This window comes from Pseudochaenichthys georgianus, chromosome 4, assembly GCF_902827115.2.
Source record: "Pseudochaenichthys georgianus chromosome 4, fPseGeo1.2, whole genome shotgun sequence".
Lineage (NCBI taxonomy): Eukaryota > Metazoa > Chordata > Actinopteri > Perciformes > Channichthyidae > Pseudochaenichthys > Pseudochaenichthys georgianus.
In genome coordinates, this window is record NC_047506.1 from 5,203,961 (window position 1) to 5,231,283 (window position 27,323).

Below are 27,323 nucleotides of genomic sequence, written 5' to 3' on the forward strand. Positions count from 1 at the left end.
TTTAAGTTATTTTACATCAATATATGTGATGCTGACATTATACAGCGGTTTGTACTGCATAATAGAACGATACAAATTGATATGTGAGTGCCATCATTTGTTTACAGATCTTTTGTTAGAAATTAAAATGGATGTTTAGGCTTTGTATGTGTTATAAGCCACAATACTCTTACAGTGTAGTTTATTTTATGTAAACAAAACATTTGTGTAAAACTGAATGTATAAAGAAGTCAGATCTCTCTGTTGTTACATTTGGAAGTCGCTGCTATTCTTGTGCCTCTCTTTGTGATGTTGTATTGCCTTGTGAAATTAACAGGTTTGAAGGAGCTAAAGCATAAATATGGTTTCTCTGATTCATTATCAGTAAAGTGTCTCTACTGTAGGCTATTTTTATTATATGTGCAGCACTTTGGCTCGACCAAAAATCGTTTATAAATGTGCTATATAAATAAAACTTGATTTGATTTGATTTGATTATGGCTCTCTGCAATCTCATCAGCTGGCAGCTACGCAATGTCAAATCAATTATCTAATCGCTAATCACTGATACCTGTTGTGTCTTCTTGGTCGAATGTACTTATTGTAAGTCGCTTTGGATGAAAGCGTCAGCTAAATGTAATGTAATGTAATACTGAAATCATAGTTATTCATGTAGATTTCATTTCCAAGGATGTCATTCAGAAAAAACAATATGAGAGTATTTAGTAAAATTACAGTTGTGCTTCATCTGGAAAACCTTAATAAATGTTATCATTAAAGCAATGGCAAAACCATTTTCAAGCTAACAATCTTTATATTGTGTTTTATATGTTTGAATACATATTTTAGACAATGTATCTAAAATGATTTACAGTTAAACTAGTACCAGTTGTATAATTAAAGAGTATTGTTTATTAGTTTTAAACAGTATTGTGCTCATTTCAGGTTCATATTTGTATTCAGTGTCTCTAATGTGACATGTCTCCATGCTTCAATGTTCAAAAAGCTCTTTATTCTTCTCATACTGCCTGTGCTGCAGCACCTCTTTTCACCCTCTGTCTGAAACCAGAGCCCAGTCTGCTCTGATTGGTTAGCTGGCCGGCTCTGTTGTGATTGGTAAACCGCTTAGAGATGTACCACCCCTTAGCCTATCACGTACAATGTGTTGGAGCGCTAGCCAATAGAAGTGCGAGGGTTACACAGTGATGACACTATGTTGCAGAATTAAACACAGGAGTCCAATGGAGGCTTTTCAGGCAGGGGGGGGGGGGAGTGTGTGGGAGAGAAACTCCCTCTTGAGGGAACACAGGAATTTTAGCCTTTGAAGACAATTTCACATCTTCCGCGCAAACTGAAAACTCATCTCTTTCGACTCCACCTCGAGCGATAGAATTACTAACAAAGAACTGCTAACAGAGCACTTATATACTAATAAAGGACTGGTTTACCTAAAGCCAGTTGAGTAGCACTTGAAATGCTTGGCTCTATGAAACCTGATGTACTTATATGATTCTGTTTTCTTCAAGGTTGTGTCTTCCTGGTCGAATGTACTTATTGTAAGTCGCTGTGGATAAAAGCGTCAGCTAAATGCAATGTAATGTAATTTAGATCAAAACCTAAACAACAAACGACAGGAAAGGAAACATCCCATTGTGGTTAAACTCAAATTGCGTTTGCAGATTATTCCACGTTGTTGGCTGCTGCAGCAGAATACAAGGCTTTTCCTCCCATCTCTGTCCTCACAGTAGATATAAAGTGTGTGTCATGTGATCAAACATAATGATGCAAAATGCTCTTCTGCATAATGGCTATAGCCTACAAATGACTCACTAATACGCAACCATGCAGCCCCAATTAGTAAAACGCCTTCTTGTAAACTCTGACCTTCCTAAAGGAAAGTTTCCCTCTAACATGAAGCCCCCCAGATGTTCACCATCAGGCAGGGTGTAATAGGCTTTTTTTTAACCTAATGAACTCGCATGTGAAGTCTCTCTGACCTCCCTGGTTCCCCGGCTGACCGAGGCTCTGACTGCTTTATGACCCGCATGTCAGGGTTCAGAGGCGGCAGCAGGGTGACAGTGATCCGCCTGCGGGCCTGGCTGCTGCTCCACTTTAGCGCTGGTTTGGGATTTGAGGAATGGGAAGTGCAGAGTGTTCAGACAGGATGTGGAGTCACTGCTACAGCCTCAGCCCCCCCACACTGACACCGAGCTGCTTCAGGCTGCACGAGTCCCCGCATCTGGAGAAGATAGGACGCGCATTTTTGGCATCTGGATAACTGTCTCCGTCTAACTCCTGGAGACACAACCCGGTTCATTACTGCGAGTAGATCTAACCCGGGTGAGTTGGCTCAGTTTGTTGCACTCTTACTCTGATATCGCATCATTAGCCAACTCTATAAGTCAGTTCCACGGAAGTAGCGTGTTTATATGTTTAACAACGTTTCTTGTTGCTCTTGTTGCTTTCATATTTAAAATTTCAATGTGCTCAATGTAAATCCTGTTGCCGCTGCTGTACATTTCTTTTGTTCTGTGAGGGGGGGGGGGGGGGTGATGTTAACTTAATAACAGGGTGCTCTGAACCCTTTGTTGTTCTGCCTGCCTGGACATGCACTGTAAGGCTGCAGCTGCACACAATTCATCATCTGAGTCCAATTTAGCTCCAAACTATTTCCCCTTAGGTAACTGCTCTCATCTGAACGTTTCTGATTTATGAAACACTCTGAGGGGTTTCTTCCTTTTCCTCAGCAGATCACCCCCTCCTCCACACAGATGCAGGTGATGCCTCTCCTCAGGACTCTGCTGTCAGCCCTGCTGCTGGTTCTGTCTGTGTCCGAGCCTCTGAACAGCCCAGAGGAAAATGAAAATGAAGTCTTTAAACACCCAGAGGCGGAGCACACCAAGAGCCAGGCCAGTGACCAGAGAAACCCTCCTTGAGTGTTTAGCTTCTTATGCTAGAAATGTTCGTATTGGATGTGATGTGGATTAGTTCAAATCAATGTGTTGGTTTCTACTTTTTTTAGAATCAGGTGATGGAAAATGCCATTGGAAATCTCAGTGAGCCTACACCGAGCAACACACCGAGCACAGGTGAGTTTTTGTTTTTTGCTGCACTCTCTTTTACCCTTTCAGTTCCTTTTACAACTTTTTTTTTTTACATTAGCTTTAGAGTCCCTGACTACCACGGTTTCTCCGAGCACCAGTCTTCCTCCTCAGTGTCCGGGGAACCAGGTGAAGCTGGAGAACAGCAGCGTCTGCAGCTGTCCATCTGGCATGGTGAAGGACGGAGAGAACTGTAGCTGCCCTGGGGGCTTCACTCTGGAGGGGGCCGCAGGGTGTAAAGGTGAGGAGAGGCAGAACCAGAGTTTAACTGAAGGTGATGTCTCAATTGCCAGTGTTGCATTCAATTAGGGAATTTAATTGTAATTTAAGTATACAAATGAGGCCACTGAAGAATGGCAAGCAGTCTCTTCTCTGCTTTTTAAAATGCCATTGAAGAATGGTCGACAGCCCCTATACTCTGCATTTTAAATCAGGGCTTCAATTCTCATGTACATCAAGCGGTTAATTACCTTAATATACATCTTTATTTTGTGATAGCTTATAAAACTTGAAACAGGTCAAAGTCAGCGTGGCTCTGTCTAAAGGTTACATAGTCTACCATTCAGCACCTCTGAAACTCACACAACAGTAAACAGTTTATCTCAATGGTAAGATTTCCAGTTTCACAAGGGCTAAAGTAACAGACAATTGGCCTATTAGTATTTACCTACTATATGAACCGACAAACTTCCTTCGAGAGAGTATTTAGCTGTGTTCTCTTTTACCCGTTCAGATTTTCCTAAAATGTCTCCTTTTTTCTCTTTACATCAGCAGCTCCCCTGACTACCACCGTTTCTCCGAGCACCAGTCTTCCTCCTCAGTGTCCGGGAAACCAGGTGAAGCTGGAGAACAGCAGCATCTGCAGCTGTCCATCCGGCATGGTGAAGGACGGAGACAACTGTAGCTGCCCTGGGGGCTTCACTCTGGAGGGGGCCGCAGGGTGTAAAGGTGAGGAGAGGCAGAACCAGAGTTGACCTGAAGGTGATGTTTCGGTCAGGACTGCATTCAACTCGGGAATTAAGTGTGTTTATTTATGCCACTGAAGAATGGTAGACAGCCCCTACTCTGCATAATAAATCAGGGCTTCAATTCCCATATAGACCAAGGGGTTAGTTACCTTAATATACATCATCAACATTTATTCTGTCGTTAAAAAACCGGAATGAAATGTATAGTTTTTTTAACTAATTACAGCTTTATCGTCATTATGGTACTGAACATTTTATGATGCCATGGGAAATAAAATATACGTTTCATTGATATCCCAGAAACATACAGAATACATCAATGAGATGACCTGATATCAAATAAGGACTTGGTGCAAGGCGATCACATTATCATATTCAGTGTTTTAGTTTGACCTATCAAGTCTGAACTTTTAATGTTTTTTGGTATTTGTTATGAAGGCTTAATAAGTAGGTTTATGGTGTAGGAAATAGGCTTATTTTCTGTCTGGCAAAGAGTTAGATGAGAAGGTCTGTGTACGTTTCATGTCTTGTATTTTTTATAAAAGGCAACACAACCATTAAAGGTGGGGTAGGTAATTTTGGAGAAACCAGCTCGAGTGCGCTAGAATTTGAAAATACACAGCCGGAAAAAATCTGCCACTTCTTACAGAGCCCCTCCTCCAACACACACGAACGCGCACATGACCAATGAGGGCACGAGATAAGTTTGTGCACAGATGGAAGGCTGACAGGCAGGTAGGCCATCCAGTTATTTTAGCCGGGCCGGCTCAGATGATTGGTCGTGCTTTTTACAGTACTACGGCTTCCACAGATGACATTTTTCATGGATTTTTTGTCAAAGCACTTACAGTAAGATATTTATTGCTATCGGGATGTTAAGAGCATTCCATGGAATATAACAAAAAGTGTATCTCGTGCCGATTTCTTAAACTTACCTACCCCACCTTTAAGTCCAGCTTTGTGTAAAAACTGGAAACAGGTCAAAGTCAGCGTGGCTCTGTCTAAAGGTTACATAGTCTACCATTCAGCACCTCTGAAACTCACACAACAGTAGACAGTTTATCTCGATGGTTAGATTTCTAGTTTCACAAGGGCTAAAGAAAGTAACAGACAATTAGCCTATTTACCTACTATATCAACCAACAAACTTCCTTCGAGAGAGTATTTAGCTGTGTTCTCTTTTACCTTTTCAGATTTTCCTAAAATGTCTCCTTTTTTCTCTTTACATCAGCAGCTCCCCTGACTACCACAGTTTCTCCGAGCACCAGTCTTCCTCCTCAGTGTCCGACGAACCAGGTGAAGCTGGAGAACAGCAGCGTCTGCAGCTGTCCATCCGGCTTGGTGAAGGACGGAGACAACTGTAGCTGCCCTGGGGGCTTCACTCTGGAGGGGGCCGCAGGGTGTAAAGGTGAGGAGAGGAAGAACCAGAGTTTAACTGAAGGTGATCAGAACTGCATTAAAATGTGTGTAATTCAAGTATTCAAATTAGGCCATTAAAGAATGGTAGGCAGTCTGCAGTCTGCATTTCAAACTAGGGCGTCAATTATTGTATATATACACTAATGGGTTAGTTAATTAAATCTACATATTTATCCTGTGATAGCTTTACAGAAAACGGGAAAGAATCCAGCTGTGATTTATATATGAAACATTTTCTGATGCCATGGTAAAAAAAATTATATATTTACAGTAATCGGTTACCCAACAACATACAGAATAAATACCTCAATAGACTTAATATCCAATAATGTTACCAAATTCTTTTTTTTATTTGACCTTTCAAAAGTGAACTTTTAAGTTTGTGGGTCCTGTTTTTTAAGTTTAAATATAGAATCTGTTTAATTGCTTCTTTTGTTTTAAAGTAAGATTAGAATGTCCCTACCACTTTCATGTCTGTTCATTTGGGGGCTACACTTAGCAGCCAGTTAGCTTAGCTTTATGTAAAGAAGACTGGAAACAGTGTTAAAAGTTAGTGTGGCTCCATCAAAAGGTAACACTATCTACTGTATACAACCGTAATTTGAAGACTCACTAATGAACACAATAGTTCGAAGTATATCTTCTTTGTTAGATTTCCAGTTTCACAAGGGCTTAAGTAACAGACAATATACCTATTTACCTATTATATCATGCCACAAACGTCCTGTAAGAGAGTGTTTTTGTTTTGCTGTGTTCTCTTTTACCTTTTCAGATGATCCTAAAATGTCTCCTTTTTTCTCTTTACATCAGCAGCTCCCCTGACTACTACAGTTTCTCCGAGCACCAGTCTTCCTCCTCAGGGTCCGGGGAACCAGGTGAAGCTGGAGAACAGCACCGTCTGCAGCTGTCCATCTGGCATGGTGAAGGACGGAGACAACTGTAGCTGCCCTGGGGGCTTCACTCTGGAGGGGGCCGCAGGGTGTAAAGGTGAGGAGACGCTTTAACTGATGTCTAATTTACTAGTTCTGCATTCAATAAGGGAAGTAATTGTAATTAAAGTATACAAATGAGGCTACTGATTAGTCTGAAGAATGGCAAGCAGTCTCTACTCTGCATTTTAATATGGCTACAACTGACTTAATTAAATGAGAAGATTGTTTGTTGATAAGAGTCAGAAAATAGTGACAAAAGGTCCATCACAGTCTGGACAGTATGGGACATTCAATGTACATGGTGATGTCTTTCAAACCCAAGTATAATCACATTAATATGAGAAGGGAACTTCGTGATTTTAGCCTTTGCAGACCATTTACATGCACAAAAACCTAAATAACACACTTCTGGAAAGGAAAACCTCCAAAAACACAATTGGGCCTAAAATTGGCCCTAACCGTTAAATCTATTATCAAAACTTTCGATAACTCTCCTTGCAGCACTATTTAAACGATTCACAGCTATTATTTGCAGGAACTCAGCAATAATACACAGCCAAAGAAAAAACAACATCCAAGTAAAACAGAAGGTTTCGTTAATGCCAGGAAAAGTACCAGGAACAGTCTTTATAAGAAGACAACCCAAACTTCTCTGACTATAATCTTCTTTATGCACAAAAAAAGGATTTGACATTTAAGTGCTTTACGTAATATTTTCCATCATGTACTGTAGCACCTATTTTTATACACAGCGATGTCCGTTAGTTGCAACACATTATCTTCTCTCTGCTCGAAAGATGTTGATGAGTGTGAAGTGGGGGGTCCATGTGGTCTCCACGCCGACTGCGCTAACACACCCGGGTCCTACTCCTGTAGCTGTCTCCGTGGTTACCTGATGGGTGCTGGAGGGTGCAAGGGTGCGTCATTATCTGTGTGTGTGAGAGAGAAAGAATAAATGGGTGTGAGTGCATGTTTGAAATCGTTTTCCAGCCCTTTTGCCGTATGTTTAATGCATGTGTTCTGTATGTTGTCACAGATATTGATGAGTGTGCTCTGGCGGCGGTGACGGGCCTGCAGGCGTGTCACGGCGATGCTGAATGTAGAAACACACCCGGTGCCTTCACCTGCTCGTGTCCTGCAGGATATGTAATGGCTCTAAATGGACGAAGTTGTGTAGGTGAGGTCAATGGTGTATGGCTCTAGAATGTGGAAGTATAATGAGATGTTCAGGAGCATGATATGTGCTGTATGGACTCTGTGATTTTCTCTTATTTTTCATATCCAGTAAAACCATCTACAATCACACACATTACATGCTAGTACAATTAGACTCAGAAAATACTTAATTAAAAGCCTGTCCGAGAGCATCAGAATACAAAAAAGGCCAAATCTGCTTACGTTAATAATCTTTCAATGGGTTGACAGTCTAGCACCAGAGCCTCTTTCCAGAAATATCCAAAGTGAAAGATGATAACAGAGGAATTATGAGCATGGTAGATGGTTGATGGTTGATGAACAACGATCAGCTTTCTCCATAAAGAGCTGTCAATTCTGAAACACATTACCAACTAAAATCCAATTAATTCCATATTAAAAAGTAACCGAAGTACGACATGTGTGTGACAAATAAAAAGTGTTTAATTTGATTCCTACGGAGCCCCTAAAGCAGCGTTTCTCAAAGTGTGGGGTGCGCCCCACTGGTGGGGCGCAGAGATGTGATAGGTGGGTCGCGAAAAAAAAAAAATTCAAAAAATTCAATTTCTTTTTTTTACATTTTTTTTCCACATTTATTTATTATTTATACACTGGTGGAATATCAAAACAACGGACCGCCCGGGGTGCAAAACGTATCAATGAAAAGCGACCCTCTACCACACAAAACAACACCTGTAGATAACCCAATTTGTGTTCTTTGAAATTGAAAAGGATATTGCATTGTGTTTGTTACTTTCGTTGCAGTTGTATGTCTTAAGTGTAATTTGGCATGCTTTTATTTTGAAGGCAAGTTTACGCTGTTGACAGTTGTTGTTGCTATGGAAACAAGAAACGTTTCACAGCGGGCGGAACTTGTCATAAAGTCCGCGATAATAAAGCCCACCCATTTAGAGGGAAGATATATTTGGTCAATTGTACTGTCATTTGACATTACTCTCGTTCAGTTACTATAGCTGGCCCTCTGTGAATTCATAGCTGGACGTCCAATCAGCTCCTGTCTTCACCTCGCAGAGACGAGCTTCTTTCATTTAACCCTTCACATTCAAACAGAAACTGAATAGGCAGATTCAAAGGATTTATTTCTTTGGAAATGTTATTTTAAATACAATTTAATCAAGTTATTTTTGGTAAAACTAATGACAAATATTACTAAAAACATATTTAAAAAATATATATAAAGAAAAATATAATTTGTTTTAATGTTTTTAAATATTATTTTGTAGAATATCTTAGGCCCTCAGAGACAGGCTCGCCACTGGTAAAAATCTCTCATACACAAGTGTGAAACGCTCTCACAGACACACACAACAGCGTTGCAGTCGGGAAGAAAAGCAATGTGGAGCGAGAGAGCGAGAGAGCAAGAGAGAGAGCACACCTTTATCTATTTAATAAAGTTGTACAAAATAAAGTAAGAAATCATTCCAATGTGTACATACAGTAGGACAGTAAAAAGTTTAAAAGGGGAGGGATTAGTCAAATATGCATAGATAAAAAGAAAGAATGCTAACTAGGTAACATAAGATAAGAATAAACAAGTTTAAATGATTTGTTGTGATCATATTCTAAAGATGTTTGGATTATTGAAAAGTATACAGCTCCCTTTCATCTGAGTGTTGAGAGCTGTATCCATACATTCATGTTGGGCTCAAAGTAGGGCTGCTCGATTATGGCAAAAATCATAATCTCGATTATTTGAGTCAATAATTGATATCACGATTATTAAAAACGATTAACCATTTACTTTGAAAAACATCAATTTATTGAAGAAAATAATTTGAAAAGTATGTTTTTAACAGTTGATTACTCTGAACTTTAAGTATAATTCAACTGAAAAACCTATTTAAAAAATAAATAAAATCGTTTTATTTCGATTATGTTGTTTTCATAATCGTTGCAAGCCAAAATCGTAATTGCGATTAAAATTAATTGAGCAGCCCTAGCTCAAAGTGCACCAGATTGATGCATTCAACTTCAACATTTAAAAAAAATCTTCCTGGGGGTGCATGCCCCCGGACCCTCGAGGATGTGACGTCTACCACCAAATAAAGCAGGTTAAAATAATTAAATTGCATACATTTTATTTTAGTAAACACTGAAAACGGGTCCCACAGACCCAAACAGCACTCAAAGGTTAAAGGTAGCATATAATAATGTTAAAATGTGCTAAATATATACACTGCAAAAAAACAAAAAAGAGGAGTAAAAGTAGCTCACGACTTGTTTTATTTTTTGAAAGTAGCCCTCATCCTAAAAAAAGTTGGAGACCCCGTTATAGAACGATACATTTGACAATTTTAAGCTTGGCCTACCATTTTATTGGAGCGATGAGGAACAGGTGGGGCTTGAAAAGGCCCACCTGTTCAAAGTGGGGAATGACAGAAAAAGTTTGAGAACCACTGCCCTAAAGGGACATGAAAAAAAAAAAAAAAAAAAAAAACAGAGGGAGAAAAAAAAAAGTCAGGATAACGAGTTAGTAGGAGACAGGAGACAACCATTTAATTGCAGACTGTTATGTGTACGTGGGGAAATGACAGTGCATACATTATTTGAGATATATATCGTACTTAGACTTCACTTTAAGGACATTTCGGCCAGGGGTGTGTGGTCACTCCAGGAGGCAGCGGGACGTGTAACTCAGAGAAGAGCAGCACCAGCGCTCAAAGAGCTTTTACGCACCGCCTACACTGTGTTTACCTTCATTGAACAGCTATACATGATGGGCGGACTGGGAATAAAAATCAGCCCGGGACTCGCACCCAGCCCAGCCCACGTAAACTGTCAACGGGCGGCCCACTTCGGTACCGGCCCAATGGGATACGTCCCGATGGCCAGTCCGCCACTGGCTCTGTGTGTGTGTGTGTGTGTGTGTGTGTGTGTGTGTGTGTGTGTGTGTGTGTGTGTGTGTGTGTGTGTGTGTGTGTGTGTGTGTGTGTGTGTGTGTGAGTGAGTGTGAGTGTGAGTGTGTGAGTGAGTGTGTGTGACAGCTGCGGGCAGCAGGTACTCTGAGAGTCACGGACATTTACAGACTCTCCTGTTTTTTGCCAATCCGGTGCTTAAACCAATAGCTCTACACCCCTGGCCGAAATGTCCATACAATTAAGTCTGACTTCAAAATATATCTCAAATAATGTATGCACTGTCATTTCCCCACGTAAACATAAAAGTCTGCAATGAAATGGTTGTCTCGTGTTCCACTTCCTCCTTGGTGCATCGGTAACTTTTTTTTTTTTCCATGTCCCTTTAGGGCTCCGTAGATTCCTTTGTTTCTAGTTTCTGGTTAATGCTGTTAATTATTTACGTGTTGTTTTAATTACACTTAAAGCTTTATATTGTAACTAAACTGTACATGTTAAATCGCACATAGGGGCACATAGGGTTAAACTGTATTGTCCCTGTCAACTAAATACATCAAAATCTCGTATTTCTCGCCTGGGGAAGCAGTGAGGGGTTAAATGTCTTCCTCTTTGACCGGATATTGGGTGTTATTATACTTGACCTCCATGCCATATAATCCACACGGGAGTGTATTACAGTATTACAGTTCTTATCCACGTTCTTACAGATGTGGATGAGTGCAGCTTCGAGGATCAGTGTCGCCGTGAGCTGGGTAACGAGTGTGTGAACATTCCCGGCAGCTTTACGTGCCGCTGCCGGCCGGGGTTCAGAGCCGAGGCCCCCGCCTGCGTGGGTAAGTCCGGTGTTAACGTTTCCCTTCCTCTGGGTCAGACTGATGTCCAGATCTAATCGGGTGTTTCTAACATTCCACTTGAATTAAACCGGACTTAATAACTTCTGCTGACAGGAAGGCTTTGCAGGAGAGAAGAGCTTTAATCGCCTGCTTTGCTGCTTGCCTGTGTAGTTATTACTTTTTGTTTACTCTTTTGCTCCTTCACTTTTTCTTTAATTACCTATTTCCTCTCTTGTGCTCTAAAATCCTCCCAAAACCTCCTCTTTTTTCACCTTGTTGTGTTTTCTCTGCGACTCTTCTGCACTTCCAATCTCAGGTCCTGTGTGTCAAGACTACAATGTGTGTCAAGGTATGATGCACTTTCAAAGCTTAAAGGGCCCGTGCGTAGTGTTTAAAGGGATATATATATATTAGCAGAAATGAAATATAAAAAAAGTGCTTTGTTGAAATAAAGCTGGTACAAAAGTAAGATACTAAGGGGAGCAGGCAAGTTGAAACATAACAAAAGATAACAGCAAAACAAAACGAGGAACTAATTGGTTAGACTTGGAGACCACAGGTTGTAGAACCAGGAGGTCAGACGAGGAAAATCAAGATTCAGGCGGAGACAGGAAACCAGACACAGTGACAAATCGAACCGCACCAGGGAAACATTGACCACGAACTGACAGAGAACACAAGGAAGGACAGAAGTATAAATACACAGGGGTAATCACAAAGACAGGACACTGCTGGGGAGGGCATGCAAAAACACAAGGGTAGCAGGTGAGGAGAATCAGACAAAGTAAAGAGACAGAAAGTAAAACAAGACAAGAAAAGATGCATTTCAAAACAAAACAGTTCCAGTAGGACCAGGATAATGACACGACCACCACCACTGCTCCCTTCTGTATGTAATGCTCCTGAAGTACTGTTGGCCTCTGAGTTAGGCCAAGGTGCTGAAAGATATCACTTTGATGTTGCACTTGTAGGCTAACGCAATCTTATAAGGGTTAAGCGGACATTCTTAAAAAGAGTTTCCAGTAATATCTTGTTATTTCTACCCTTATTTTAATAATATTTCTATAATTACAAACTGCTTTAGGAGAGTAGTGAATGTAGAGTTGGACAATGTGAAGTACTGTCCTCTATTAAAACAACATATCCCCGTAGTGTTGCAGAAACAAGATGTATTAGGGCGGATCCTACTGGGGTTTGTTGACATGAAAATGATTCAGTTACATAAGGGTGGATTGCACAACAGTTGTTTTTTCACTCAGTAATAATGTTTTGCAGATTATGTCAGAGTAACAAGTGAATGACAAATGTTGGTTTATGTAGCATTCTCTTCCTGTGTTCCAGATGTGGACGAATGCTCAGAGAGTCCTGCGGTGTGTGATGGTCAGGGTGTGTGTGAGAACACGCTCGGGAGCTACAAGTGTGTGTGTCGACCTGGTTACCGGGGAAACGGCACACACTGCGCAGGTAAGTAATTAGTGCAGAATGTCCGTCCACGGGAAATCAGTTTCCTGTAGATGGGGTCAGACTCTGTGTGTGCGCGTGGTTTAATGCCTGCAGTTATATCTTTCATTCAAAAGATCCCGAGTGGCTGACTAATGATTATTAGATGGTAATGATCTTCGGATCTGGCATTTAAAAAGTGTGTGTGTGTGTGTGTGTGTGTGTGTGTGTGTGTGTGTGTGTGTGGTGTGTGTGTGTGTGGTGTGTGTGTGTGTGTGTGTGTGTGTGGGTGTGTGTGTGTGTGTGTGTGTGTGTGTGTGTGTGTGTGTGTGGCCTAGCATTACTATACTTGTGGGGACCTAAATCTGTTTACATAGTCACGTGTGGGGACTCGCCTCCCTTATGGGGACAAAATGGAGGTCCTCATGAGGGGGATCATTCATTTTAGGGTGAAGACTTGGTTGGGTTAAGGGTAAGGGTTAGGCATGTGTTGGTTAAGGTTAGGATAAGTCTCCAGGAAATGCATGTACGTCAATGTAATGTCCCCTGAAGTGATGTATACATGGTATGTGTGTGTGTGTGTGTGTGCCTGTGCGTGTGCGTGTGTGTGCTGTCTTTGCAGATAGGAATGAGTGTGCGTCAGGTGATCACGGGTGTGACATCAACGCTAGCTGTGGGAACATCATCGGCTCTTATTTCTGCCAATGCTACCAGGGCTTCAATGGAAATGGCCACTCTTGTTTTGGTGGGTAAGCAGTGTGTGTCTTTTCCACATGGTCCTGCCACTAGTGGTTCACAGTATCCAAAAACGTTAACACCCCCCCCCCCCCCACACACAGACACAACAAATCCAGTCACTTTTACGCTGCTATGGAAATATTTTGCACGATGCACATCATCTTTTTGTTATATCCTGCTTACTTGAAGTAAACAGTTATTTTAATTTTTTTGTAATTGTTCTTTTATACCTCGGGACTGTGGGAAACTGTATTTCGATCTTTCTGTGTGTACAAACATATGTTGAGATTGACAATAAAGTTGAATTTGACATTGAAGTGATACTTGTGTCATGCGACTTGCGTGTGCCAGCAGCACTTGGGCACACAGCACTCTCCAGAGACGAGTGCCTTAGGATTGTCCTTCTGTGCAGATATTGATGAGTGTGCTCTGAACAACGGCCACTGCCAACACAACTGCTCCAACCAACCAGGAAGCTTCAGCTGCCGGTGTGCCTCAGGCTACCAGCTGCTGCAGGATGGACTCACCTGCACAGGTACAACACTGGAGCAGGTATTGATCCATTCACAGAAGGAAGGAACTGTGGATCAAAATGTTATCCTACACCAGAGACATTGTAACCAATTCAAATGATGTTGAAGGCCTCTGATAGTGCGGGGTAGTTTAATCATCAAAGGGATCTTCTCTTCTTCAGTATATTATCCAAAGAAGCCTTTTTGGTCTCGTGATCCAAACAAGCTGCCTCCTTTTAACATTTCCTTCTTTGAAACCCCACTCACCTGACCCTCTAAGCTTTTGAAAACGACTTCTAAAATGAATTGTAAAAAGTGTTCGACTGTAGAACGAGCCTTTCATATGGAGTCGTGTTGTGCCTCTGGAGAAGAGCTAACTAAATGTTTCCCATCCCACAGATGTGGATGAGTGTTTGGCAGTGAACGGGACCTGTGATCACATTTGCATGAACACTCAGGGATCCTTCCAGTGCTCCTGCAGGGCCGGATACCAGCTGCACATCGACAGCCACACCTGCGTGGGTCAGTCACTCAGCCACACTTCCCACTGTTTACCTACTCATTATAGGCATTTAAACCGGCTGATTTACCAGCATGCAGAGAGACGAAAACGGCCATGAATATGCTATCTCATGTTCGCCGTTTGTGTGTGTCTGTTTATGTAAACGGCTCTCGTAATGGCACATTTTGAAGGATTAGTGAGAAGAGAAAGTGAGAAATGTGTTGCATAGCAGAAATATGGGTGTTCAAAAAAGACGTTTCAAGTTGCAAGGCTTTTATTGTACATAGCTACAGTGTAGTCATGACAACCTGCTTAGGTCACAGGCTCCTCCAACAGTGCAACACAATAAAACAGATAAAATAGTACAAGTAAATAAAATAGGATATAATAGAAACAGAATATGATAGAAACTGTGCAGAATAGTCTATATATACAGTAATTGGAATATTGATATATATATATATATTATATATGTGAGTTTATGTAAAAAAAAAAAAGTGTGTGTGTTTCTCTGTGCTCAGATATTGATGAATGTAAGCTCGAGCGTGGTGGCTGCTCTCAAACCTGCACCAACTCTCCAGGAGGACACCTCTGCCACTGCCCTGCTCCCCTGCTGCTGCACAGCGACAACCACACCTGCATCAGTACGTCTCTCATTTCAGTGTCTACATCACAATATTAAGCATTCTATTTCATAGGAGGCGTGTGGCACAGTGGAGTCAGCATGTCGGTGTGGGGATTGCCCACAGTATTGAGTATGTAAGTCGCTTTGGATAAAAGCGTCTAACAAGTAACATGTAATGTAATATTTAAATAGGATATGATAATCCTTTAATGGTCAGATCAAGTCTGAAATGTGACTTGCATCAGATCAGCTCCATGTGTAACATCAACATAGACAAATATCAATTATGAATTGCAACTAATTATCATGTAAAGTCGTATCAAATTGCAAGTCAAACTGCTTACATTTTAGTATTCCATGATTTTACTGATGCCCATCCAACACAGCTTTAAAGAAATGTACTCTGTCAATAATTCATTCTTTAGGACTGGTTACAGTAGCGCTAATTATCAGATCAAATGGTTGAGGTAGTTTAAATAGTTGTTTAAAAATACTTAAAACAGCAGCTTTAACTTATTATTTGCAGCAACTGTTTGTTTGTAAGACTGCTTTTTCATATGGTCTGTCATTTTTAAATGTGACTATTTTCATTGTTGATTAGTTGCCAATTCACTCTTTCAGTGATTTATCAACTAAAAGTATATTATTAAAGGAAATTGCATGTTAATTGGAACATTAAAACAATGTAATAATCTCACAATTTAAAGTCTGGAATTAGAAGGTTTTTTGGGGCATTTTGGCTTGAAAATGTAAGATTAGGTCATTTCACTATTACTTGATGAATCTATTTATTTAGTTTTGCCCAAGCCAGTATTACAGGGCCGGCCCTCGGCATAGGCAGTATAGGCGAATGCTAAGGGCGCATCAACCCATAGGGGGCGCCGAAAATTGAAAAAAAAAAGAAGTTAGAAATAAAAAAAATATATTTTTTTTTTATTTCATAACAACACAATTTCCCGATTTTGGATCAACAAAGTACATCTTATTATCTTATACTAACAGAACTAAGCCTATATTGCGTACAGCACCCATAAACTATGGCACACCCCCCCCCCCAAAATCAAGTTGAACTGCCCCAGTCCCAGTAAAAACCCTTATGTGAAATTGTTCTTTTTTTGAAATAATGGTTTTAGTGTGCAATTATAGGTTTTAATTTTGTATTTGTATTCATTTAAAATAAATCAAACTCCCAAAAAACGTACACAGCTTCTGTGTGCTTTTATTAACATTGAAATTTACTGTGTAAGCGGCCGCGAGGGGGAGAGCTTTAAAGAGCTCTCTCCTGAAAGACTGAGAGGCTCTGATAACCTCAGCTCAGTGAGGTAAAGGCACACCTTTATATGATCATTATAGTTATAAAAAAATAAGAGAACAGGTGAAAAACAGGTATAAAATACTGACAGTACAAAAAAGTTGTTATTAATAAACAAGAATACAGTTTGAAAGGGGAGTGATTTGTAAAAGAAAATCTGCTTACAGTTCTGTTTCATATGGGTGTTGAGAGATGTATCCATAGATCTCCTAATGTTGCTCTCAAAGTGCACCAGATTGATGCTTTCAACTTCAATATAAAAATAAGTGTTCCCGGGGGTGAATGCCCCCGGACCCCCCTAGAGGAGCCCCCCCCCCACTTAAATCATGGTCAAATGGATAGGAAACTAAATACAGTTGCACACATCTTGTGTCAATATCTTTGTTTTTGTGGTCATGCCACAACCATGCACGTGTGAATCATAGTGAGTGTCTGCATTTGGGGGGGGGGGGGGGGGCGCCAGCTTTGGTGCCCCCCCAATTGGTCAGAGCCGGCCCTGCAGTATTATAATCTGTAAATACTTAGTGTTAAAACCTTTTCTTCTTCACCTGTACAGATGTCACTTCTTGCAAGCTGAGAAACGGTGGCTGTGAACACGTCTGCAGCGTGAGAGCGGAGGGTCAGATCCGCTGCAGCTGCACAGCCGGCTGGAAGCTGGGCGACGACCAGAGGAGCTGCGTCGGTCAGAACCATTTTATTTCCTCACTGCCACCTTTGTTTTTAAATTGCTGACCTACTGTAGTTCAATCAGGAGAGACGTGATGTATGGAATACATATTTATTATCGGTCACATTATATAAATGAAACATAATGATGACAGTTTATAACAAGTGAATGAAATGTTGTTTTGGCGATTAGGCCCAGGTTTTGTAGGATATCAATCGGGAAGGGAAGAACCGTTTCCGATGAACCCCCCTGGGTCTAGACACTGGTGGTGGTGATAAGTGGTTAGGTCCGGTTGGAAGGGAGAAGGTTAAGCTTGGCCCTGAGTTGAAAGCAGGGGGCGAAGGGGTGGAGGAGGGTTGCGCGTTGACACCTGGAAGACAGCTGATAGGAAAGGGGAGAGCATATATAGAGGGATTAACAGGTGCGATCATTAGGCTTGTAAATGGAGGGACGTGATAGGTTAGCTGAGGAGTGGCGCTCCCTGTCATTTAGTGCAGGGAGCAAGTATTGCCATGACGAGCAATACGGAGTGTTAGGTCTTCCTGTCTGAACTTGCGCTAAGCTTCATTAGGCTTCGACTGAACTTAATTCCGCCCAGAAATTAAGCTGTCTATACATTTCACCATCATTTTAAAAGGATTTTGGGAACATTTAATGCTATTTCATTTGAGGTCATTAACATCCAGCAACGTTAGATAGGATTTTCTTTTATTTCAAGTATTTATGTTAAAATAACTCAGTTGTATGCCTTCAGACTTCACAATCAAAACAACCTTATGATGAAACAGCCATACAAAGATCCCCAGAGGCTCATTTGCAAATATATATTGCTTTGTACTGCTTTTTAGGACTTTAAATGGCTGCGCTCAGCTTCTCTTTTATTTATTTGTGCCAGGTTGATACTTAAAAGAAACTGTATCTCGGTTAAAAGGCCAATGCCGAAATTTGATAATTGACCTTATGACTCTGAACAGTTTAGCTGCGGCCACATGTCATGTGCGATAAGCCTGTGTGTGAGCAGCCGAGCATTCCCTGTCACTGAGCCATAAAGGAAACGAACAGACTGCATAGACAATGTGTTTTTTAATGTTGTGAAATGTTTAACTGTTTAACCTTTTGTCATAAGATGTGAACGAGTGCGGGGACTTTACAAACGGAGGCTGTGAGCAGCTCTGTGTGAACCATCCTGGAGCGTTTCACTGCAGCTGCCGGGGGGGCTACGAGGTTCAAACTGACGACCGCACCAAGTGCAAGCGTGAGTCAAACATCAAACACACAATATGTCTATGGCAGCTTACAAAATGGACCTAAATGTTTCTGATCCACCAAAATGTGGATGAGTGATAACAGTATGGGGAAGTGTAATATTGAGAAAGTAATCATATTACAATAATATTGTAAGGTTGACTATTGGGGCTTTAAAAAATATGAACACAATGAGATTGTTGGTAAATAATCATCAGTAATGAGGATATAATGACTGAGTGAATAAAAAAATGACATCAATTTACTGTATTGTTCTCTACTTTTGTAATATTACGATATCAAAAAAATAAGATGATATGTAGTCTCATATCACAATATCAACATAATACGTACATATTTCCCAGCCCTACAACAGTATTAGCAAAAGGAACTGCTTTAGTCTGTTTTTTGAAAGGATTTAATTATTATAAAATGCTTATTAACGTCCCTGCTGTTGCAGCTGTGTGTAACACTCAGTGTCAGAACTATGGAGTGTGTGTGGCTCCAAACAGCTGCGACTGTCCTCCAGGCTACCCTGGACTGGGCTGCTCAGGTACAAAACTGGACTGTTTGACATGTAGAACATTGATGTAGAAGTGTATATAGTTATTTGCTGCTGCTGTGAGAAATAGACTCTTGTTGATGATGTGTTTCAGCCTCGTGCTCCCCGCCCTGTGCTCACGGAGGAACCTGTATGCGCTGGAACAAATGTCTGTGTCCTCCTGGCTGGAAGGGAGCAGGATGCCACACAGGTACCTCACCTCTGACATTAAAGCTGAATCAGTGAATTTTACATAATAGGGAAAGTCCCGTACATTCAAGCCTTTGCCAAACGATTCCAGTGATTAAGCTTAAAGGTCCCCTATATTGTTTTTCATTACTTTATTGTAGGTCTCAGATATATACAAAACATGTCTCTGAAGTGTTTGGCTTGAAATACCAAACAGATCATGCATTGCAGCATTACCCATAATCCCCTCTGTTTCAGCCCTGTTTCAAAAGTGCTGATTCTCTGTCTGTTACTTTAGATGAAGATAAGGAGTCCCTCCCCACGCCCCTATGAGAGATTTGGTTAAACAGAACACAATGGTGCTCTAGGAGGAGATTCAGGTGATAAGGTGTGGGGGGGGGGTACCTTGGTTGGTGATTGGCTAATGGTTACACAAGACAAAAAAACATTATCACAAATTCGCCAAGTTTTAATATAAATGGATCAGGACAAAAAGTGAGCAAATCTTTTTTCCTGAAACTTTCAGAATCTCTTTACACAAAGGGGACACATTTCAGACAGCAAAAAGTGGAATCAGAATCGGCCACCCTACGGCGAAACATGGCCATAGTGCGTGCTTTTCATCATCCAATCCTTTTCTTAAGGCTTTTTAACCGCCTTCGATTCTGAACCAGCATTGCAATTATAGCATTCGACGGGTGGCTCCGCATTTGTGTCAAATCCCTAGTTGGCTGCAATAACCCAGTTACAAAGCTGTATAACATGAGCACACAAATCACAACTTCAGTCAACTCCATCTCCGTCATGTCTGAGGTCGGAAGGTGGGCGTGGCAGTATACGCCGTGAAGTTCTTCTTCTCTCGTTTTTTTGGCGGATTGCAAATAACTTTAAGGTGCACTGCATACTGCCACCTACTGTACTCGCCGTGAAGTGGTTTGCGGCCTGCCAGTAAACCCAAAGCAGAAGAAGACGAAGTGACGTCAGCGGCTCATTTGCGTAATCTCCGATTTATTCCAGTGTGAACGCGATCTGCACTCAGTGCCCTGGGGTACTAGTGCCCTGGGGTACTACTAGTGCCCTGGTACCCCAGACAAAGTGCCGGCACTAAGTACGGCAAAGTACTTGGTGTGAAAGCGGCTATTGGCACATTTCCCCCGTATAGTAATTACTCTTACGGCCAGAGAGGGGAGACAAAATATCTGCACTCCAGCTTTTATGCATCACTTCTGTACAAGCAAGCACTGCAGAGTCTATAAGCATGCTGGGATAGAAGCTATTTTGAGTAAAGAAAGCAGAATGCAGTAAACGAAAAAAATCCTGTTGTTTAAAAGGTTACAAGATGCTCACATTTGTATCGTCCTTCTCTCAGCGGTGTGTGAGCTGCCCTGTGCTAACGGTGGTCGCTGTGTGGGGCCTGAAACCTGCCAGTGTCCCTCTGACTACACTGGCCCCCAGTGCCTCCTGCGTGAGTAACAGAAGCACAAACACATCTGGCTCCAGTTACAGCCACCATGCAGGTCTAATAAAATGTGTGATGGAAAAACAAATCATGTTTGGACAACACAATGTTACTTTAAATGAATTTTTTTCCGACATAACACTTCTATTTCAATGTGTGTGTGTGTGTGTGTGTGTGTGTGTGTGTGTGTGTGTGTGTGTGTGTGTGTGTGTGTGTGTGTGTGTGTGTGTGTGTGTGTGTGTGTGTGTGTGTTTGTTTGTTTTGCAGCCTTGTGCAGTCCTGTCTGCAGAAACGGGGGAAGATGTGTGGATGTCAACAAATGCACATGTGTTAGTGGTTGGCAAGGAGCTCGCTGCCAAATAGGTGACATTTCCCTAATTGTCTGTGTCTGCAGAATAGAACGTGTTTTGAATAAATGAGACCATATGACTTCTAATAGCTTTTACTTTAACGAGGTGCTGAATTTGTTCTCAGCTCCTGTTACCTTTTACACACAAAGTTCAATTCACCTTCATCAGGAGGCAGGTTTGACCTCCTAGAGAAGCCACTATGTGAGGTTTCATTATTCCACCAGAAATTGGGCCTTTTAACAAAATGGGGTTTTGGTTGTTACGAGTTATGGATGCAGCCGTTTTCCTGTTTTCAGATTATTTTGTGTTTGCTGCCTCATGCAGATTTTCTTTGGGGGACAAAGACAGCAGTGATGTTCGCTTTAACCTGTGTTAACCTATGTTTTCTGTATTTTGCTTTGTCTTTTTTCCATTGATGAACTTTTCTGTATTAACTTTGGTCTGTTTTCTTCAAAGATGTGTTGTGTCTTTTTTGTGAAACGCTGTTCTTAGTCCTCTAAAAACCCCTTCAATTGAAACAATCTGAGAGGTGGAGAAAACATTACTACTGAAGAACATAGAGCTGCCAGAAGTAAATGAACAGAAATAAAAAAGGGCAAGCGATTAAAAGAGAAAAGATTGCTATTTCTTACATATTTGTTTTTGTAATTGATCTCCAGTTATCTTTCGCTTTTAACTGTCTCCAATGACAACCTTTTAAATTACTTGACAGATAAATTGATGATGAAAATATTATGTTTATGTCCTGGTAGACATGGCTTTATTTAAAATAAGCCGATAAGGTTGGATGCAGTATGTAGCTCTACCGGCTGCCAATAAGTGGAGCTGTCGAGCCGCACCAGAATATCTAAAGTTAATGTTCACTGATATTTGAGAAAGTTGCTTAATTTACAGCGTCTATAATAAGTGTTCAACACTACAGCTTGAAGTGTGGTCAGAAGTCAAAACTCAAGATGGTTTATTTTGGGATTACAGAGTATAACAGAGTTGGATCTTTAATAGTGAATAAAAGAAAGAGAAAGGCTTCCCTCCTCAGGGTCATGTTGTATTCAAAACAAACAGTCAGTGTGCAGCCCAGTTTGTCTTGGCCCCTGATCCAGGTCACTGTTCATCAGTCATACCACCAGTTTCCCCTGCATCAATATCACTCAAAGATGATCCATTACATCTAAATGCATGTTTTTCTGTCTCCCTCAGAGCCCGTTCAGTGTCACAAACCATGTAAAAACGGTGGAGTGTGTGTCGGCCTCAACAGGTGCCGCTGCGTCAAAGGATATACTGGAATTCACTGTGAAACGGGTTTGTGTGTGTGTGTGTGTGTGTGTGTGTGTGTGTGTGTGTGTGTGTGTGTGTGTGTGTGTGTGTGTGTGTGTGTGTGTGTGTGTGTGTGTGTGTGTGTGTGTGTGTGTGTGTTTGTATAAGAGACCTTTTCTTTGCCGTCACCTTGCATTAAGACTCTTGCTGTGTGTTGTGTGTCTGCAGCTCTGACCACGCCCTGTGTGCCGCCCTGCCAACACGGGGCCACCTGCAGTCCTCACAACACCTGCACCTGTCCAGAGGGGACGGCAGGCCTACGCTGCGAGAAGCTGTGAGTATCAACAACAACAACAAGATACACAAATAACACCACGATTCATTAATGTGTGGTCTGTCTGCTGCTCATTACTGGTCGGCCTTTTCAGGAAGTTTGTTTCACTCAAGCACATTATAGAATCAGAAACAGGTTTATTGCCTGGTAGGTTGACACGTACGAGGAATTTGACTTGATGTCATGGTGCATACATAAAAGTAAAACACATTTTTAAAACTAAATAAAATTCGGAATTATATTAACAACTGCACAACTTTTTAAACACTGATCATGTCATTTTCACAATTTCTCTCAAGTATTAATGAATCTGTGCAAATGTAAAAATGTCATATGATTTATATTATGATAATGACTTATTGACTGTGTTGTTATGAATGTGTGTTTGTGTCCTAGGACGTGCCCTGTGGTCACCACGGTGGTCAGCAGGGCTCGAGCGGTAAGAAAGGCGTTCAGGGAGAGTTACGTGGACCGCTGCGGACCCCTGGGGATTCGGTTCTGCACTAAATACAGGTTTCTTACTTGTTTTCTTATTACATCCTCTAGATCAGTGGTTCTCAACTGGTGGGTCGCGACCCAAAAGTGGGTCGTGGACCCGTTTCAAGTGGGTCGCAGATGTGTGAGTGAAGAAAAAGAAAATTGAAAAAAAAAAGTATCTTTTTTTTTCTAACGCTGTGCATGCAGTAGGCGTTGGACAGGAAGTACCGGAGACCATAAACGGTTTTGAAAACTTCTGTCACGTAGTGATCATCTTCTCAATAAAACATCTTTGCTGATGTTTTTTCACGTCTTCTGGCCAATCAGAATCAAGATTGTTGCTGGAAGTCCCCACGGAGAATAACTTTGCGGTAGAACTATTCTTTATACATCCATGGGTACAACCAGGGCCGGCTCGTAGCACTGGCGTTATAGATGTTCGCCTAGGGCGCCAGATCTGGGGAGGCGCTGCGCTGACAGCTCTGGGAGGAAAAAAAAAACATTTTGACCGTTGGTGCTCATCCTAATTTTCGGCCTTGATGTAACATTATTCATAATTAAGTAAATGTAACACCCTTTTCACCCTGGTTACACTTTTCATTTGCCCTGTACGATGGGCGCTGTAAGTGACGAAAATGGGGATGTTGGCTTATCAGGCGCCCGCAGCTCACAGCTAAAATGCGAGCGTGGGAGCGAGCGAGGGAGAAAGGGAGGGTGCACCGGTACCAACGCTGTTGTTATTAGAATCTGGTGCTTTCTACAATAATGTGGAGGGAGAGTCCTCTCCAGTCAGACTGAGAGGCTGATAACTACAGCTCAGTGAGGTAAAGGACTCTCAGTGTTTAGATAGTTCACTTTAGTCTAAGTTATCTCAGTGGGTCTCAAACGTTTTGATCACAATTTATGTAAATACATATTTCCAAGGCACTCCTTTATAATATATAATATAAACAGGTTTGAAATCATTTCAATGTATACTATAGGACAGTAAACCAAAAATATCGTTTAAAACTGGAGAGATAAAAAAATATGCATAAATAAAAAAATGTTAACGAAGTAAAATAAGATATGAATGAACAACAAAAATAAAATAAGTTACATTTATTTGTTATTGGCTATGGTAGGTTATTGGTTATGTTCACATACTTATTTGATTATTAAAATGTAAACCGATCTTTTTCATATGGGTGTTTTAGTGTTGTACCCCCTAGATCTGGTAGTAATTCTGCTCAAAGTGCACCAGATTGAAGCATTTTACTTTAAAATGTTCAAACAATTCTTCCCGGGGGAGCATACCCCCGGACCCCCCTAGAGGATTTGACGTCCATCCCCCATTCCATTAGCCGCGTTCACACTGCGGTACTTTTTCCACAAAGATTCATGCGAACTTAGTTCATGATCGCGTTCACACCAAAAAGAGCCGGTACTAAAAGTAGTTCATGCGAACCTTTTTACCCGCTCGAAAGTCCCTGCTCTCTAGCAGGGACTTTCGAGCGGCTCTTTTTTGAGAAAAGAGCTATATTTCTGATTGGCTGGGCGAATTGCAAACCACGCCCCGTAAAACTCCCAAAAAGTTTTGTGAAGCCGCCATTTTATTATCCTCGCATTAGCATTATTAGCATTAGCATTAGCCCAGCGCAGAAACGCAGAGAGACTAACTTATGGCAACACAAAATAAAACATGGGAGCGGTGGAGATGAGGAGGTGTCGGCGTTCTGGCGATTTACTCGGAAGGCTTCAGTAGAAGCTGCTGGGACTCCCAGCAGCTTCTACTGAAGCCAGTCCCCAACTCCGGGGACTTCCGGCCGGGGACTTCGGGCGGCAGTATACGCCGTGAAGTGGTTTGCGGCCTGCCAGTAAACCCAAAGCAGAAGAAGAAGAAGTGACGTCAGCGGCTTCATTTGCCTAAACCACCCCCAGGGACTTTTTCTGGTGGTTTTTTTCTGTACTTAGTTCATGCGAACTCTTTAGTTCATGCGAACTAAAGAGTTCGCATGAACTAAGTTCGCATGAACCTTTGTGGGAAAAGTACCGCAGTGTGAACGCGGCTATTGTGTATTCCTTGGATACTCTATTGATCTTTATCTTTTCTATTGTATAATTTTCTGGCTGGTGGGGCACCAGCTAAAATCTCGCCTAGGGCAGCAAATTGTCTAGAGCCGGCCCTGGGTACAACTTCAGATCAAAATGAACACATAATGATATATGACCCCCGGTTTGATGATTGACAGGCCACAGAACAATGGGGGCTATCTAACCTTACCCACAATTTAAAGTAATTCATACAGACTATCTCCTCTTTACTCTTCTCTCCGTGAGGAGCAGCAGGTTCAGCTGTCAGAAAAAAGTGAAAAACAAACAATGGCATAAAATATTATTAAAATGTCGGGTAGTAATAGATTTATTTATTTTCTTCTCAGAGTGTACCAGAATGCGTAGTTTATATGTTAGTATTTATAAAAATCTCCTAGGGGAGAATCCCCCCAGACCCCCCCTTCTGGGGTTGGGTTTTCAGCATGTGTGCCTTTTTATGTTATATAGTTAAAGGTGGGGTAAGTTTGAGAAACCGGCTCGAGATACACTTTTTGTTATATTCCATGGAATGCTCTTAACATCCCGATAGCAATGAATATCTGAAGTGCTTTGACAACAAAATCCATAAAAAAACGTCATCTGCGGAAGCCGTAAAAAGCACGACCAATCATCTGAGCCGGCCCGGCTAAAGTAGCTGGATGGCCTACCTGCCTGTCCGCCTTCCATCTCGTGCACAAACTTATCTCGTGCCCTCATTGGTCATGTGCGTGTTCATGTGTGTTGGAGGAGGGGCTCTGTGAGGAAGTGGCAGATTTTTTCCGGCTGTGTATTTTCAAATTCTAGCGCACTCGAGCTGGTTTCTCCAAAATTACCTACCCCACCTTTAAGCTTTGATTCCATCATCTCATTAAACATTTTTTTAAAGCATACTTTAGTTCTGTGAAGGGATATATGCACTGTACTTCACTTTAATTAATATTGTATGCTGAAAAGCGTATATACAGCACGATTTTTTGTTGAATAGATTTGAGTGGTTCAACATTTCGGATCGCGATTTATTGACAAAGAAAAAAGTGGGTCCCGAGGCCTGACCAGTTGAGAACCACTGCTCTAGATCTTGATTAGGTAGTTCATAAAGTTGAAGATGGTGGAGCTATCGATGTTCATATTTAGATCACTACTTAGACTTAGATTCAATCAGTTAATAATTATTTATTGTCAGAATGAAACATAATTGCCTTATGAAATACAAAGGTAGTAGCAGCATGTGTTGACCATTATTTTAAAGAGGCGCGATCATGCTTTTTGGGGTTTTCCCTTCTCTGAAGTGTGTTATTAGGGTTTTTTTTGCATGTGATTGTTCTGAAAAAGCAAAAAAGTGGGGAGTTTCTCTCCCACACACTTCCCCCCCCTGCCTGAAACGCCTCCATTGGACTCCTTTGTTTACTTCTGTAACATAGTAACATCAGTATGTAACACTTTTGCATCTATTGGTTAGCGCTCCAAAACATTTTAAGTGATAGGCTAAGGGGCGGGACATCTCCAAGCGGTTGACCAATCACAACAGAGCCGGCCAGCTAACCAATCAGAGCAGACTGGGCTCTGGGTTCAGACAGAGGGTGAAAAGAGGTGCTGCAGCACAGGCAGAATGAGAAAAATAAAGAGCTTTTTGAACATTAAAGAATGTAAACATGTCACAGTAGAGGCACTAAATAAATACTAATATGAACTTGGAAATGAGCATTGTACTGTATGTCCTCTTTAAAAATAACTAAAGGTGAAGTTAGATCCGTGAGTATTTAAAATAATAATAAATGTTTTGTGTTTGTGTTTCCAGGCTGAACCAGGCTCGTGTGTATCTGCAGGCCTACATGGTGGGCTACAAAACACAGTGTCCAGGGAGGAAGGGCTGAGGAGCCATGTTGTAAACACAGACAACAGTTTGGGTAACACACACAAACTGAAATTGGATGAGTGAGAGGGTGTTGTGGCTTCTCTCAGCTGTTATGTTAAAATAAAAAGGGGGACATCACTGTAACAACGAGTTTATTTAATCACCACTATATTTAAAATGTTTACAATTTCATGAACAAATATTTATAAGTCTATACAATTTGTAATGGATTCATTATTTGTCAGTTATGTGTATGGCAGCTGAAAGTAATAAAACTTCTTGAAATGGTGACAATATTAAGAACACTTTTTACAGTCAGGTTGTCACTGATTGTCAAATAATAAGGACTGTCTGTGTGATACTGTAGTCAAAGAGTTCACCGGAATATTTCCAATAAAGTTAAACTGAAACAAACATACATTTTTCTAGTAGAATAGCTGTGTGAATG

At 41.3% G+C, this 27,323-nt stretch overlaps 1 protein-coding gene across 5 annotated transcripts; it reads left to right on the forward strand.

Moving 5' to 3' along the window:
- Positions 1-2,193: 2,193 nt before the first annotated feature.
- Positions 2,194-26,905, forward strand: LOC117444992 (fibrillin-2). Of its 5 annotated transcripts, none has more exons than XM_034080386.2 (25): positions 2,194-2,319; positions 2,727-2,888; positions 3,002-3,068; positions 3,142-3,321; positions 3,852-4,028; positions 5,280-5,456; positions 6,278-6,454; positions 7,197-7,316; positions 7,436-7,576; positions 11,177-11,302; positions 12,644-12,766; positions 13,365-13,487; positions 13,893-14,015; positions 14,392-14,514; positions 15,016-15,138; positions 16,988-17,113; positions 18,225-18,353; positions 18,804-18,896; positions 19,000-19,095; positions 20,443-20,538; positions 20,800-20,895; positions 22,080-22,181; positions 22,365-22,470; positions 22,867-22,983; positions 26,819-26,905. In XM_034080386.2, the coding sequence occupies exons 2-25, from the start codon at positions 2,751-2,753 to the stop codon at positions 26,892-26,894; spliced, it is 2,955 nt and encodes a 984-aa protein (XP_033936277.1). In that variant the 5' UTR covers positions 2,194-2,319; positions 2,727-2,750; the 3' UTR covers positions 26,895-26,905. The 5 variants fall into 5 exon arrangements, with proteins under 5 accessions (XP_033936277.1, XP_033936279.1, XP_033936280.1 ...); XM_034080388.2 differs by having other exon boundaries at positions 6,281-6,454; XM_034080389.2 differs by having other exon boundaries at positions 5,283-5,456.
- Positions 26,906-27,323: the final 418 nt, after the last annotated feature.

Coding starts and splice junctions, on each gene's coding strand:
- LOC117444992 (XM_034080386.2), top strand. CDS start 2,751: ATGCAGGTGATGCCTCTCCTCAGGACTCTGCTGTCAGCCCTGCTGCTG. Junction 5,457..6,277: donor GGGGGCCGCAGGGTGTAAAG/GTGAGGAGAGGA, acceptor TCTTTACATCAG/CAGCTCCCCTGACTACTACA. Junction 19,096..20,442: donor GGGAGCAGGATGCCACACAG/GTACCTCACCTC, acceptor TCCTTCTCTCAG/CGGTGTGTGAGCTGCCCTGT.